Source organism: Peromyscus leucopus, chromosome 9, assembly GCF_004664715.2.
Source record: "Peromyscus leucopus breed LL Stock chromosome 9, UCI_PerLeu_2.1, whole genome shotgun sequence".
NCBI classification, from domain to species: domain Eukaryota; kingdom Metazoa; phylum Chordata; class Mammalia; order Rodentia; family Cricetidae; genus Peromyscus; species Peromyscus leucopus.
Window position 1 is genome coordinate 52,274,976 of NC_051070.1, and position 13,641 is coordinate 52,288,616.

The 13,641-nt window shown below is 48.3% G+C and overlaps 1 protein-coding gene across 3 annotated transcripts in view; it reads right to left on the minus strand.

Moving 5' to 3' along the window:
• Window positions 1–4,765: 4,765 nt before the first annotated feature.
• Window positions 4,766–13,641, minus strand: part of Gfra2 (GDNF family receptor alpha 2) — a 98,046-nt gene continuing 89,170 nt past the window's right edge. For all 3 annotated transcript variants that reach the window (XM_028877627.2, XM_028877629.2, XM_028877628.2), the window contains 2 exons: window positions 7,210–7,263; window positions 4,766–6,194 (listed from right to left, as the gene is read on the minus strand). In XM_028877627.2, the coding sequence (XP_028733460.1) occupies window positions 6,072–6,194; window positions 7,210–7,263 (177 nt within the window). In that variant the 3' untranslated portion in view covers window positions 4,766–6,071. The remainder of the gene's footprint in view (window positions 6,195–7,209; window positions 7,264–13,641) is intronic.

Below are 13,641 nucleotides of genomic sequence, written 5' to 3' on the forward strand. Positions count from 1 at the left end.
CTTCACGCTTGGAGGAGGGATAGCCAATCAAAGGACTCCAGAGAGCATGACATTTGGATGCTCTGCAGCCACCATCCCTGGTGACTCTCAGATCAAATCAACTGTAATTTACAAATAACGCAAACATGTCTGCTCTCTGCTGTCCCTACTCCCCCTGCCTTCCCAGCTCCACTTGGCAGGGCTTCCAAGAGCAGCGTCCTGGAGTGTAGTGACCCATCATACCCTGTCTCTTCTTCTTAGGCTACAGAAGGAAGAAGGGGAAGTTCCAAAGGTGACCCCAAGCAAACAAGGCTGGGCATCAAGGCAGGCGCTGAGGGAATCAGGGAGGCCCAGGATATTGACCCCTGGGTGAGACAGTACGTGGCTGCGTGGCTACTATATGGCAGGCACACAGAATAGCCCATATAATCCTGACCATCCCTAGAAAGCCAGCTTGATATCATTTCCTATATGAGACCATTCAAGGGTACTGGACATGATACCTTAGTTGGTCAGTGACAGATTTAGAACTCGAATCACATCACTTTGAGTCCCCAAATCACATCACTTTCCATCTCTCTCCTCTTAACCTTCGGGCCCCCCAAGACAAGAACAGTCTAAAGGTCAAGAAAGCAGGGTCCCAGATGGTCAGTTTCTTTCCTAAAGGGTCCATCTTCCCACAAGAATCCATTTCCCAACTAAGCCATTAATCTACTCCAGGAAATTTGAGATGGTGATGCTACTGTGGATTACCCAGCTCCATCCTCCCCTGCCCACCAGGAAGGCCTCAAGCCACAGCTCTTTGTCATTGAGTGGCAGCCCCTTTTCCCTTCTCTCTTCTTTTAAGCGTACACCATGCTTGATTTTATGAAACTGTCTGGAGAAGTCCCTCCTCACTGCCCTGCAGGTTCCTCAAGGTACACTCAGCTCTCTGTCTGCCAGTGGTCTGGTACCCTTACCCATACAAATGATGAGGATGTTGAAAACGGAGAGAAGGTTGTACCGAGAAGCCCAGGGAAGTGACTGTCCCTACCTGAGCAGCTATGAGCCAACACAGACAGGTCATCTATGCAGCAATTCAATTCAAACTGGCTGCCTGGTGGGACAGTTGGAACACACCTCTGGTACTAGCCCCTGAATTTGAGTTTGGATCCTACCACTCACCTTCTTCAAAATCTGCGACAAGATAGAAACATCTTTATTTCAGTGTATACAATAGAAACATGGCATGAACCTGCCTGAGTCTCGACGGATGGAGGGATGATTTTACACAATTTCAAAATAGCATCTTGCACAGGGACACATGAGCATTCGTAAAATCTCTCAGATACGCATATTTCAAAATATCCTCACTGTTCTGGGTTTTGTTTTCAATAATCCTATTATGATCCTTTCAAAATGCAGGATTGTCTTTTTCTGCCATGGGAGGTACAGGATAAAACCTCTGCTTTGCATTAAAAACGGGATGTGGTAAATGACATTCTCAGGAGTTGACTCTCTGTGTAGTTTGTGTTCTGTTATGTACTTGTGTATATGTGTACGCATGTGTGTGGTATGTGTGTGTTTACATGTGCATATGGGTACATGTACATGTAAATACATGTGTGTGAGGCCATAGGTCAATGTGATGTCTTCCTTGATCACTTTCCACATTATCTTTTGAGACAGAGTTTCTCACTAAACATGGTGCTCACTGATTGGCCAAACCATCTGGCCAGCAAGGTTCAGGGATCCAACTATCTTCCCAACCTCAACAATGTGTTAAAAATTTACACCACAACACACAATCAATGTGGGTACTGGGGATCTGAACTCAGGTCCTTATACATGCACAGCAGTCATTCTAGCAATGATCCATCTCCCCAGCCCCTTGCCAATGTCTTTGACAAGACCTCCAAGCCCTTTCAGTTACTTACCAATTTTAATATAGGAGACACTCAAAGTAGTATGGCTGGGTTTTCAGAAAACATCAGCATTGAAAAATTTCAAGCCATCTCTCAGCAAACTGGACATGCAGTCCTTGTCCAGAACACTGGAAGCGTGCCTCAAGGAGTGGTAGGCACACTAGTCAGGAAAACCAAGCTGACTGCTTAGCACCAGCTTTAGAGCTGGCTTCTGTCCATCTCTGCCCATCTCTGAGCCTTTTTCCTCTCTCTCAGAGCTCATTTAAAGTTGAGAAGGACGACTCGAGTGCTTGTCTAATATAACTTCGTAGGTGAGGCTACCAAGGTTGAACAAGATGACAAGATTTCCCATAAGTGACCAAAAGGCAGCTTCTCGCTGCTTAGACCTACCACAAAGAATATCACCTGTCTTATTTGTCACTGTTGGTTTCAAATGGCTTTGACATTTCCTTTAAATTTTAATCATTTTTAGAAGATGAACATCAACCCCCATGGAGACCCATAAGAGTGGAAAACAGGCCATGAATACATTCACTTGTATTAACATGGAGTGTGTGGTTTTATCCCCTGGCATCCTAACCCACTTGGTAGGGGCTGCTTAAGTCCACTCCACAAATTAGAAATTTCTGTTCCAAGAATTTCTCCAGCTAGGAGGCAAGCCTGAAACTTTGCTCTTCTAGGAGCAAAGGAAAGTCTATCTCATTTGGGTAATTGGCAGTCCATAGCTAGAAACCAAAGTATACACCATGCATACACACACACACACACACACACACACACACACACACACACACACACATACACACACAATGGAGCAGCTTTGGAGCAAAGCCAAGCTATAGCAAGTGGTGTGTCAAACCACGAGCTTCAGAGATCAGCAGGCATCTCAGTGACCAGGCTCACCTTAGTGAGAGCCTAGGGATGACACAAGGGTGTCATCCTGGCTTACTAGTGTCAGAGTGGGGTCTTTTGGACACATCTGGGCCTAAGGATAATGTGTAAAGCTTGTTTTCTGGAAACAACAGTAAAATCAGGCTCAAGCCCATCCCTGGGAAACCTGTTTCTATTTTTCCTTCAAATTCAGGGTTTGAGGACTCAGGAACTGAGACAATGCCCCTGTGACTATTCTCAACATAAGGGAGAGACCCAGCTGTGAAGATTACCACAAGGTCAGAGTGGGATAAGTAGCACTGCTCCCATGATGTCCAGAACGTTGGACCTCCTCAGACCCCCACTTCAGGCTTCCTTAGACCGTCATCCTGGCCTGGTCTACCTGCTGTAAGAAAGGAGACCCAGAGGCAAGAGCCAGCAGGAAGCTGATCTCCAGGCTCTTGTCTGAACATAACCACCCATGACAGATGTTCCTCCAGCAAGTGAAGAGCATTGAGACGTGGCTTCAGACTTGTCAAAGTCTTGGAATAGGGAACATGAGCTATGGTAAGCCGGCAGACAGACACATTCCCTGGATGAGGAATGTTCAAGAGCCAGTGGCTAAGGAAGCTAATGTCATAATGTCAGATAACTGAAGTAAGCACACAGGAACATCAGTCACCAAATAACCTCAAAGCAACTTAAAATGTTCTTTGTGGATCCCTTCAGCCTGCTCCTGGTCCTATGGTCAGTTCACCTGTCTGTCCCCAGCTGAAATCTCAATTTCTAGGCCCCAGTGTTCCTTAGGTGTTCTCTACTTTCTGCTCCAGCCTTCTTTCGATCCCCTTCCAATTCTGTGAGCTCCCAGGAAACCCCGTCCAAACCTATTGTAGTCTTTGCTGGTCACAAGAACCATGTATTCTCAAGTGACCAGCACAGTAAGGCAGAGGTGACTGGGAAGAGGGCTGGCTGGCTCCACTGTCCTTCCTCCAGGCAGACAGCTGCAACATAACATGCCAATGTCACCACTGTGAACAGATGTTACTAACATGTGTACAATCAGTAAGAGCCATCTGAGCAGAACCAGGACTGAGAAACTGAAAAATGATATCACCCAATAGGGTGACGAGGCAGGATCACAGGCAACCCTAAAAATGTACGCCAGACTTTGCCTCTCCATTCTACCCACCTCGTGCATATACATGTGTATGTCTGTGTGTGTGTGTATATATATATATATATATATGTATATATGTGTGTGTGTATGCATATGCACATGTATATATATATGATATATATGTATATAATGTATATATGTGATATATATGTATATGTGATGTTTATGTATATATGTGATGTATATATATATTATATATGTGTGTGTGTATGTATATGCAGTCCCAGTATCCAACTAGGGTCTGTGTGGCAAATGGAAGAGATGGAAGAACAGGATGGAGAGAAGGAAAAAACTGCTTGATCTTTTGCACCACCACCCCCAAACACTAAGAATTACCTTCTTTCTATGGTGAGACTCAAAGATTAACGTTCCAATCACATACTTCAAGTAGACCAGAAGTCCTAAGGAGACCCCACCCCATGATCTATAAGGTGGACAGGGCCACCTAGGCTGCTTAAAAACAAAATCATAAGCAGGGTTGGTGACAGGGTGTCCCTCTCAATTCTCCCACCCCACTTCTGTCTCAGCTCTCTTCTAGTCTTAGAGCAGCTGACGTCAGCGCTGACTAGGAAGGTGAGGCAAAAGGGGACACCACAGACTCAACACAGCCACGCACCTCAGACCCACCAAGTCAAAAAAATATATATATATCCTATGTGAGCTCCATCTGTCACCCACACCAGAACATGTGGACCAGACACACTGATACATGCACACATGCCAGTCCACATATACAAATATATACAAACACCCGCCAGCTGAGCAAGACCCTCAGGTAAGCATTCAGTAGGTGGTACTCGGCCAAGAACAAAGCATAAGCAAAGTCACTCAGGAGTGAGGCAGAAGGCAACTCGCTTCCTAGTACATTTATTGGAGCTTGGTTAAGAGTGAATGCAATCGGGAGTCCCCGGCCACAGCCCCATCAGCCCAACTGGACCAGAGCTCAGGGGACCTGGTACCTTCCTTCCCATCATAGACAACATTATTAAAAAAAATAAACTTTACAATAATACATTTTCGCTCATCTGTAGGGTATTATTTCCATAGCTTTGTTTCTTTAAAAAAAAATGAAAGAAAGAAGAAATCACAGGATATATGTATATGGATATACACACATGTGGAGAAAGGAGGCCCAGTATGTACAGACAGTGGATGAACGAACGTCTCAGAAATGAGGAAAGAGAACATGGGGAAAAGGGGAAGAGAGAAGGGGCAAGCTTGGGAGCCCGCCAGAGTGTTATGGACCCATGTCCAGCTAGGGTCTCCCCAACCCCACTTAACAACCCTTCTCCCCAAGGGAGACCCGCCAAATGGACCCACAAAAAAAACAAAAAAGCCAAAAAAAAAAAAAAGCCAACAGAAGATCATTTCTCTTTGACTTCAAGATTCCTGGCATGAAGGAGGAAGGCGCATCTTGGAGCTGGTGCCAAGCAAGGCTTGCTCCTGTAACAGCTCCTAACCCCATCTATGTATGCTACAGGCACTGTGGCCCGGAGCAGCCATAGAGGTGCCCGCCCCAGACTCAGACCCACTCAGTCACAGAAGACCTGGGCGTGGCAGCAGACCGTCTCCATCTTTGAGGCCAAGAGGAAGAGGCGACAAGTCCTTGTGGCCAGTCCTGCTTCCTTGCTGACCAACACTCTCTGCTAGTCCCTGGGCAGGCAGGTCCACAGAGTAGTCAGCTCAATCAACAGCTGCAATTGTTTTTTGCTCCAGTCCACACCAGGCACAGCAAAGTCCCTTCCACAGCAGGCTGTCATATGGTCCCGAGAGAAAACACCAGGAAAGAGAAAAAGAGTCGTTCCAGAGCCTTGAGCCTTCCTTGGTGCCCCTGGGTGTCCCTTGCAGGGGACCTCTGGGCAGGCTTCAGGCTGCCCACCTGCCTTGTCTGTTTGGTTTAGAAAAATTCTCCAGAGAAGAAACTTGGGAGGAGAGAGGTTCAGAGACAATGTAGGAAAAAAAAATCTGTTTTGTTTCTTCTTTTTTTTTTTTTTTTTTGCAAAGGGAGTGTGAGTGTGGTGTGGTGTGGTGTGTGTGTGTGTGTGTGTGTGTGTGTGTGTGTGTGTGTGTGTGTTTCCATTTTGTCAGGTGGGAATCACATCTGGGTTGCTTGAAGAACTTTTGCGCTGGGTTCCAAAGGCCTACAAGGCCAAGGTCAGCATCAGGAGTGGGAGTGCCGTCAAGGCAGCAGACAGTCTGGCCCTGCTGGTGCCCGAGTTCAGTCTGATCACCTTTTTACTCCCTGGACTGATGTTTGTTGTGAGCTGATCCATGGCAGAGGAGGAGACACATACGAAGAAAACAACAGAAACCCATCAGGAGGGCTGTGGTCAGTCAAAGAAATGGACACAGAAAATTGTCTTCTCTGGCCTTGCCCCTCTCACCATACAGAGCCCCTCTTTTGCCTCCCCTACACTCTGAGGGCAGAGCTGTGCCCCAGGGAACTGGACAAGACAGGACAAATGGTGGGCTTTGTCTCTTCTAAGCCTCAAGGCCATGGGCAGCATTCCTCAGTAAATGGACCAGTAGTCCCCATGTTGGGAATGGGGGTATGTGTCCCAGGAAGGCATCTGAACACAGGCACAAGCTGGTAATCCCAGCATTCAGGAGGCGGAAGCAGGAAAACTGTAAGTTCAAGGGGTAGCCTTGGGTACAAAGTGAGTTCAAAGCCAGTGAGGATCATAAGGTAAGATCCTATTTCCAAAGCAGTAAACAAACACAAAAGATTCTGAAGAAATGGGGCTTTGGGGTCCATAAGGGTCTTTGGATTATTGATAGGGAAGGAAGAAGGCCACCTTTTCCCTGCTCCTGATTGATAGGACACTCTTCCTGCCCAAATCCCTATCCCTGCACATCTGACAGACTCTTGAACCACCCTTTTCCTCTCCAAGTTATCATCCTGGGTCTGAGTCACTCTTACAGTCCTGGGCAAGGGGGCTCCTTCAAGAGTCTGGGTCCTTCTCTCCTCCCATGCCCTGTAACCACCACAGAACTAGAGCCGAGCAAGTGCTCACGCCATTTGTCTTAGAGGGGATTGTGGGAAGGCCTCTGCTCGGAGCAGGTATTTGTCATCCACAAGGAGACACCCACGGGCTCTGGCTGTGGCCTTTACCACCCCAACAGAATTAAGTTTTCATTCAGGTCCAAGTGGGGTTGGAAGTTCGGCTGACCCAGGGGCTCTGAGTTCAAGTCTTGCCTAAAGAACGGCTCCTCTGGGCCAGCCTCCAGTACCCATCCCCCACTACGCCCCACAAAATCTGGCCCAGCCAAGCCACTCACCTCTGTGAAGCACATGCTCAACTCTTTGGAGTTGTTGGCCTTCAGCCCTTGCTCCTGGGAAAAGAAAGCATGGCAGGTTAGCAGGCTGTTTGGGTCCAGGCTTTATCCAATGTTGTCATTTACTGCTGGCACCATTAAGCACAGGGTACACAAGAGACTTCACTGGCTGGGACCCGTGCAGCACGAAGCATCCTGCTACCTCTGAAACACTCTGAATTTTTTTTTTATCCTGGCTCGTGTGGACTCCTGGAGAAAACTCTGGTCTCCAGTTTTCTGCATTCTGTGGTCCCCGGCCACCCACATCTCTAAATACTACTCACAACTCCCCAAAGACGGAGAACATGCCTATTCCTTGCACTGAGCCGTGTTTGGCTCCTAAGAGCAACTCAGCTAATGTTTTACTAAGTGCACGCAAGCGCAGATGAATAAATGCCACAGAGAAAAATGGCTGCTGGGTGCCAGCTCATCATTTGCCATTGCTGCTGGAGAGCTGTGGAGAAAAAGATTATGAGCCCTCATCTGAGTTCAGGAGAGATGAGAGCTGTGATTTATTAGTGATGCCTGTCACTAATGTTAGGGATCTAGCAACTGTGCTTGGTCATTTCCATGCCAAACAGATGTGTGCACCTGGGCCCTCTGCAGATGAGGTAAGGGATGAGCAGGAAAGGCGGGTTTGGTGATGCTCCAGAATTCTCTACCTTGACTTAACTACTTGGCAGCAGGACCAAAGGGTTTGCACAAATCCACCATTCTCTGTTACTAACACTGTGATGGAGATCCATGAGAACAAACTAGGGATATGGTGCATCTCTCCTGGCCTCAAATAGCTCGGTTCTCACAGCAATGGGGGGCGGGGAGGACACGCTAACCACTAGAAGCACCCAGGAAGCCCAAGAAATTATGTGGAAGTCACTGTTCTTGGCCAGAATTATAATAATCCCTTGGACACCATAGGCAAGCCATCATCCTGGGCATCTGGTCAATTGAGTAAGGCCCCAGCTGTCACACTGAGATCCAGGCCAAGAAAGGGTGGTGATAACCCAGACTGGAGACACAAAAGTAACCAGACCCAGGAGGAACCTGCTCAAGACCACAATACCAGTGTCCCCAGGTGACAAAATCTGGCCCAGCCAAGCCACCAACTGCTATTCTCTTCAGAGGGTCACAGGCTTTGGGTCCTTGTATCCCCCAAAGATGGGCTTTACCTCCCCAAGGCACAGTGCCACTTGCTCTGGGCAAGCCACTCCAGGGAGAACATGTCATCTCATCTCAGAGGATGTACTGTCTTCACAGTCTCCCACCTGGCACCCTCCTCAACTCTAATCCTCACCATCCCCAGTCACATCTGTCCTTCCTGTGTACAGCCAAGAATCTATCTGCACCCGGCACCACTTTCTATTCTAATTATAGGGTGTGGCAAGGCTGGCCTGCCCTCAGCGGTTCCATGGCTTAATCCCGTGTCCTCTCCCCCTGCCCCCGAAACCTCCATTTCAATCCTTCTAGATATGGAGCCCATGTAAGTGACAGAGTAGGACAGCCCCATAGGATTCAAGGTCCTTGTCTTATTCCAATCAAAGGTGCCCTGTCTTTGTTTTATTAATGTATTTTAGAGTTACACATAAAATTGTTTTAAAATAGTCTATTGCCTTAAGAAAATTAAGATCTGATAGAACAACTCAACTAAACAATTACCCAACGTGGGGCAGCCACAACACTCTGTGACTGGACAAATGCTCAGGCAGCCCATACGGGCTCCTAGACTTGGACAGTGATGGCCACACAGGATTCTACACCAGGGTCAAGCCACAAAGAAAAGCCAAAAATGTTCCCAGGCCTCAAGCCAGAAACTCATTCTCCAGCTCAACCAGGAATGTAGAGATAGGATCTGAACACACGTGCTCCCTGGGGTCCCTGACCTAGGCCTATGTTCCTCCCCAGAGTGACCAGGGCCAGGAAGAAGAATCCTTCAGAACCTACGGAGAGTAGACTCCAGGGCCTGGAGAGGCCACCCCCATTTAATGAGGATTACCTGTCAGGTCTGTCCATGTTGCCCGTGAGCTACAAGATCTAGTTCTAGAACTCTCTATCTGCTTAGTCCCTTTGATTGTCTACACTTCGGTACCTAAATCCTTTCTCCAAGGTGGTCTGGAACAGAATAAGAAGCAGGGACCCAAGAAGACAGAGTCCTGGGCTCAAGCCTTGTTCCTGCTGATTACCCAAGACAAATGTACTGACCCTCGGTTTGCTCCACTACAAAATAACCTAGACAGATGTACCTACATCACTAAGTGGCATTGGTGCCAGACGCCGTGCCCCCACGGATCTCAAAATTACCTGTTCATCACATAAAGCATGAAGCAGCACCACGTAATTTTGTATCCAGAACCCAGGAGCCAAGCATCCTAGTAACAGGGAAGGAGTCTTAAGGTGAGAAGGTACAACCCAAGTCAGCCTGCAGTCTGGGACCAGTGAGGGATGGGGAACTCGGAGCAGCATCCTGCTCTCTCCAAGAACTCCTCTACCCTGTCTGCACATGGCGAGTCTGGAAGCAAAAGGCTGGAGAAACAACCCTCGGCCCTCCTGCTTCCAGGAAACAGTAGCTAGCAATTGGCTGCAGTGACCTCCAACAGCTAACCCAAGACCCCGCCGCTCAGTTCTAGTCACACAAAACAGCAGGGGTGGGGAGTCCCAGGCTGGCTTTTCTGAAAGTCACACGTGGGTGGAGAGGACCAGAGGGGTGGAAGTTCTATACTACCTAACGCTCGAACACAGAGGCTCAGATCTACTGCCTCCCTCCCTCACTGCTGGGTCTGCTCCCTTTCCCACCTAAGTATCTCAGCCCAGGGAGATGAGACGATTCAGCAGGTAAGGGTGCTTGCCACCATGTCTAGTAACCTGTGCTTAGTCCCCAAAACCCCACGGTAAAAAGAGAAAGCTGACTCTTACAAGTGGTCCTCTGACATCTACATTTGTGACATGGCACAGATACACACACACACACACACACACACACACACACACACACACACAAAGGAACAAAGATTATATATATACATATATATACATATATATATATATGCCCTGCTCAAAGAGCTCATACAGAATCTGAAAAATAAACCTATACACAAGCGTCTCTAGGCAGCCGTAATCCCAGGAGGGAGGCCCATCTTCCTCAAATCCTTCACACACACACACACACACACACACACACACACACACACACACACACACCATTGCTCTGTCCTCGACTGCTCTGAGTCCTGTGCCTGCCCTGCTCAGAACCTCTCATCAGGCAGGCAGGATCAGGGCCCGTGGATGTTGGTACAGCACTTCCATCAGCTACCCTTATCGCGTGGAGGTGGGGCAGAGGGTCTTTGTGGGATGAGCTAACTCTTGGAAGCTGTGCTGTACAGGCCACCAGAAGCAGGGCGGGGCAGGGGGAGCAGATGACACAGGGAAGGGGTGACACCTGCAAGTTTCATCCTTCTAGAACTTTCTCCCAGGGAGGTCCTTTTTGCCCGGGAAGTTAAAAAGAAGTCCCCATGCTTACTCCCAAAGCCGAGCCTATAAGTCCCAAGAGTCTCTCTGGCTTGGCTTAGATACTAGTGACTAAGGCCCACTGCCAGTCTGCTGGGCAGGCAGAGCCAGCCAGCTCTCTTCCTTACCCTACTCCTGTTCTGGAATGTATCACCAACCTTAATCCCTTGGCCTTCTCTCTCACCTGTACCCTTTGAACAGGCCAAGGACCATCTCTCTCCTGTATTCCCCACCCACAATGACCCTCATGTTTTCTTCTGCTTCCTTCCCTGACCCTCTCCATCTAATCTCTCTTCTCAGGCTTGTGACTATGGGTATCCCAAGAATCTTCCAACAGGCTTCCCTGACTCTGTATCTCTGCCTTGCCAAACAATTCCTACCTGCTGTTGGATTAACTCCTACACTCTTGGCTCTGAGCAGATCTCACATTCCCCTCCCAGCAGAAGTTTGTCAAGGGCTTGCTGCTCACCACTTTTAGCCTATTACACATACACAGGACCCAAACCTCCCCACACAGCACTCACTGTCCTGCCAAACCAATGCCTGTGTTCTTCCAGGTCAAAGCCATGGGTCTGGAACTGTGTTCAGTAAAGTGCCAGTGGCAACCATTGTAGGCTTTGCAGCCGGAATGACCGTCCTAACTGCCCGCAATGCTGCCTATGACACAGAGACAATATGCAAACACCGTATCACCAGCTCAACCCTTCCCTCTGCCTGCCACACCCTTGTTTATTCCGAATCATGTACTCAATGCTCCTCCAATTTCTCCAGGCCAGGCGGCAGCTTTCCCCTGGCTGGCTAGCCCTCTGCTTCCACTGCTGCACAAGGCAAGTCCTTCTGTCCTACACCCCAGTAGACCACCTGGGCCTCCTTTCTATCCCACTGCTATGAGGAACAGGGTACAGGTTGAATAAGGTGCTCAGTTCTCAGTGGCCAGGATAAAGTGATATGCAGTTAGAATTTCTATTGAATAAATGAAGCCATGTGCTAATGTTTACCCCAGCCCCATGCCCCAGTACTAATGGGCCTGGGAAAGAGACCCACACAGTAAGAGGGTTGGATGAGTAGAGGGAAAGAAATGCTGCTGCTTGCAAGGTCTGCTTCAGGCATCAGGTGGGGGTCTTACAGCAACCCTCTAAACCTCTTTTCAATTGTCCAAGATGTGATGGGACAGCCTCCTGCCTCAGACTTCAGAAACAAAGACCTGCCTCCCAGCCAGAGACCAGCGAGGTGGAGGGCTAGGCAAGAACATTCAGACAAGGTTCAGCTATAGAGAGATCCTGTGGCTGGAGACCACTTCAGAACATGCCAGAAGCTCTCCAAGTGCCAGAGAGCCACAGAAAGGGGGGCACAATTGGGTTGTTTCTAATATACAACCTGAAGCTACATCAAAGATGTAGATCACGAGGCCACAAACAAGTCATTGCCTACCCTGGGACCCTTCAGTTTGGGAAAGAGATGTTAAAGGACCCTTCCAGTCTTAACATCGAGACACTCGCTGGGTTCCCACCAGGCTGCTATCTCCAGGGGTCCCTTGAACTTCCCCCAAGGAAAGAAAGATAGATGAAAGAAGGTAGGAAACATAATCTGGCCTCTTCTGAGCCATATTTTGGAGTACACAGGTTCCCCCAACCCTGACCTAAGCTTCCTATTCTGCCTGCATTCAGGGACTCTTTCTATAGTCAAGTGTTACTGAACTCTCAAGGGTCTCATCAGAACCGTCAGAGAGACCGCCAGTCTCTATGATATCACAAATTAGCAGAATTGATAGACAGGGGAGAGCTGTAGGGTAGGAAGATGCAGAGCCCCCAGGCTAGCCCTGATCTGAACCAGGACAGAGCAACTTGGCATGGATGAAAGGGGGTTCCCTACAAAGATGGTAAGCAGTGATTCAGAGGCATTTGCCTTGAGTTTCTGAGAAGGAATCTAAGGTGGAAGGGTGAGCTGGTCTCTCCGAAATACCGATTTTCTTCCTTGTCTTCTAGAAGGGCTGCTAGTACCCTGGTACCCTGCTCAATGACTTAGTCAATGCATGCTAGGTTGACAACCCCTGGGGCCAGGCCTGCAGGAACCATCTGCTAAGGAGCCTCCCACCTACCAGAGCTTTATAGTCCCTGCCTTTGGGCAGCATTCCTCAGTATACAATGCATTTTCATATCATCTCCCATACAGATCATTCATCATCTCCCCTGGAATCAAATCAGGATTAAAACAAGCCCCCAGAGTGGAGCCTGTGAAAGCCCATGTTGTAGGGGGGGGGAAATAAGCGAGGATGCTTTAGCAACCCAAAACACAAAAAAAGAATGGGGGTCCATGAGTTGACAGAGACAGTAAAAGTGTTTACTGTGCAAACCTGGCCATCTCAGTTTGAACCCCAGAAACCCACACGGTGGTGGAAGGAGAGAATTGACTCCACAAAGTTGTCCTCTGACCTCTACCTATGTGCCATGGCATGTACACCTGTGTATACACATCATACACAAACAGGCTCACATGTAGCAATAATTAATTGATTGATCAATATGTAAAGAATTAATTTTTCTAAGAAGAAACAATGAGACTTGGCGTTATTAGACACTGAAGAGTCTGGGGTGAGGGCTCACACCGCAGCATTGAACTCCATGCTCACAAGGGATCACACAGAGGTTATAGGAGCAGCAGACTTCTGCTAATGTAGCTTCTCCACAGGTGAGCTGTCCCCAAGAAGCTTGGATTATGTAAGGCATGGGACAGGCAAATTGTGCCTGAGCCTGGTCATTGAGCAGGTGGCACAATGCCCATCTTCCTAACTGTCTACCACATTAGCATGAAATTGAGCTGACAGCTGACTACGGGAATGGGAACCTGACCTCCCCTGGCAGTCATTCAGGTATGCCCAGGAGGCAGCCAAAGATG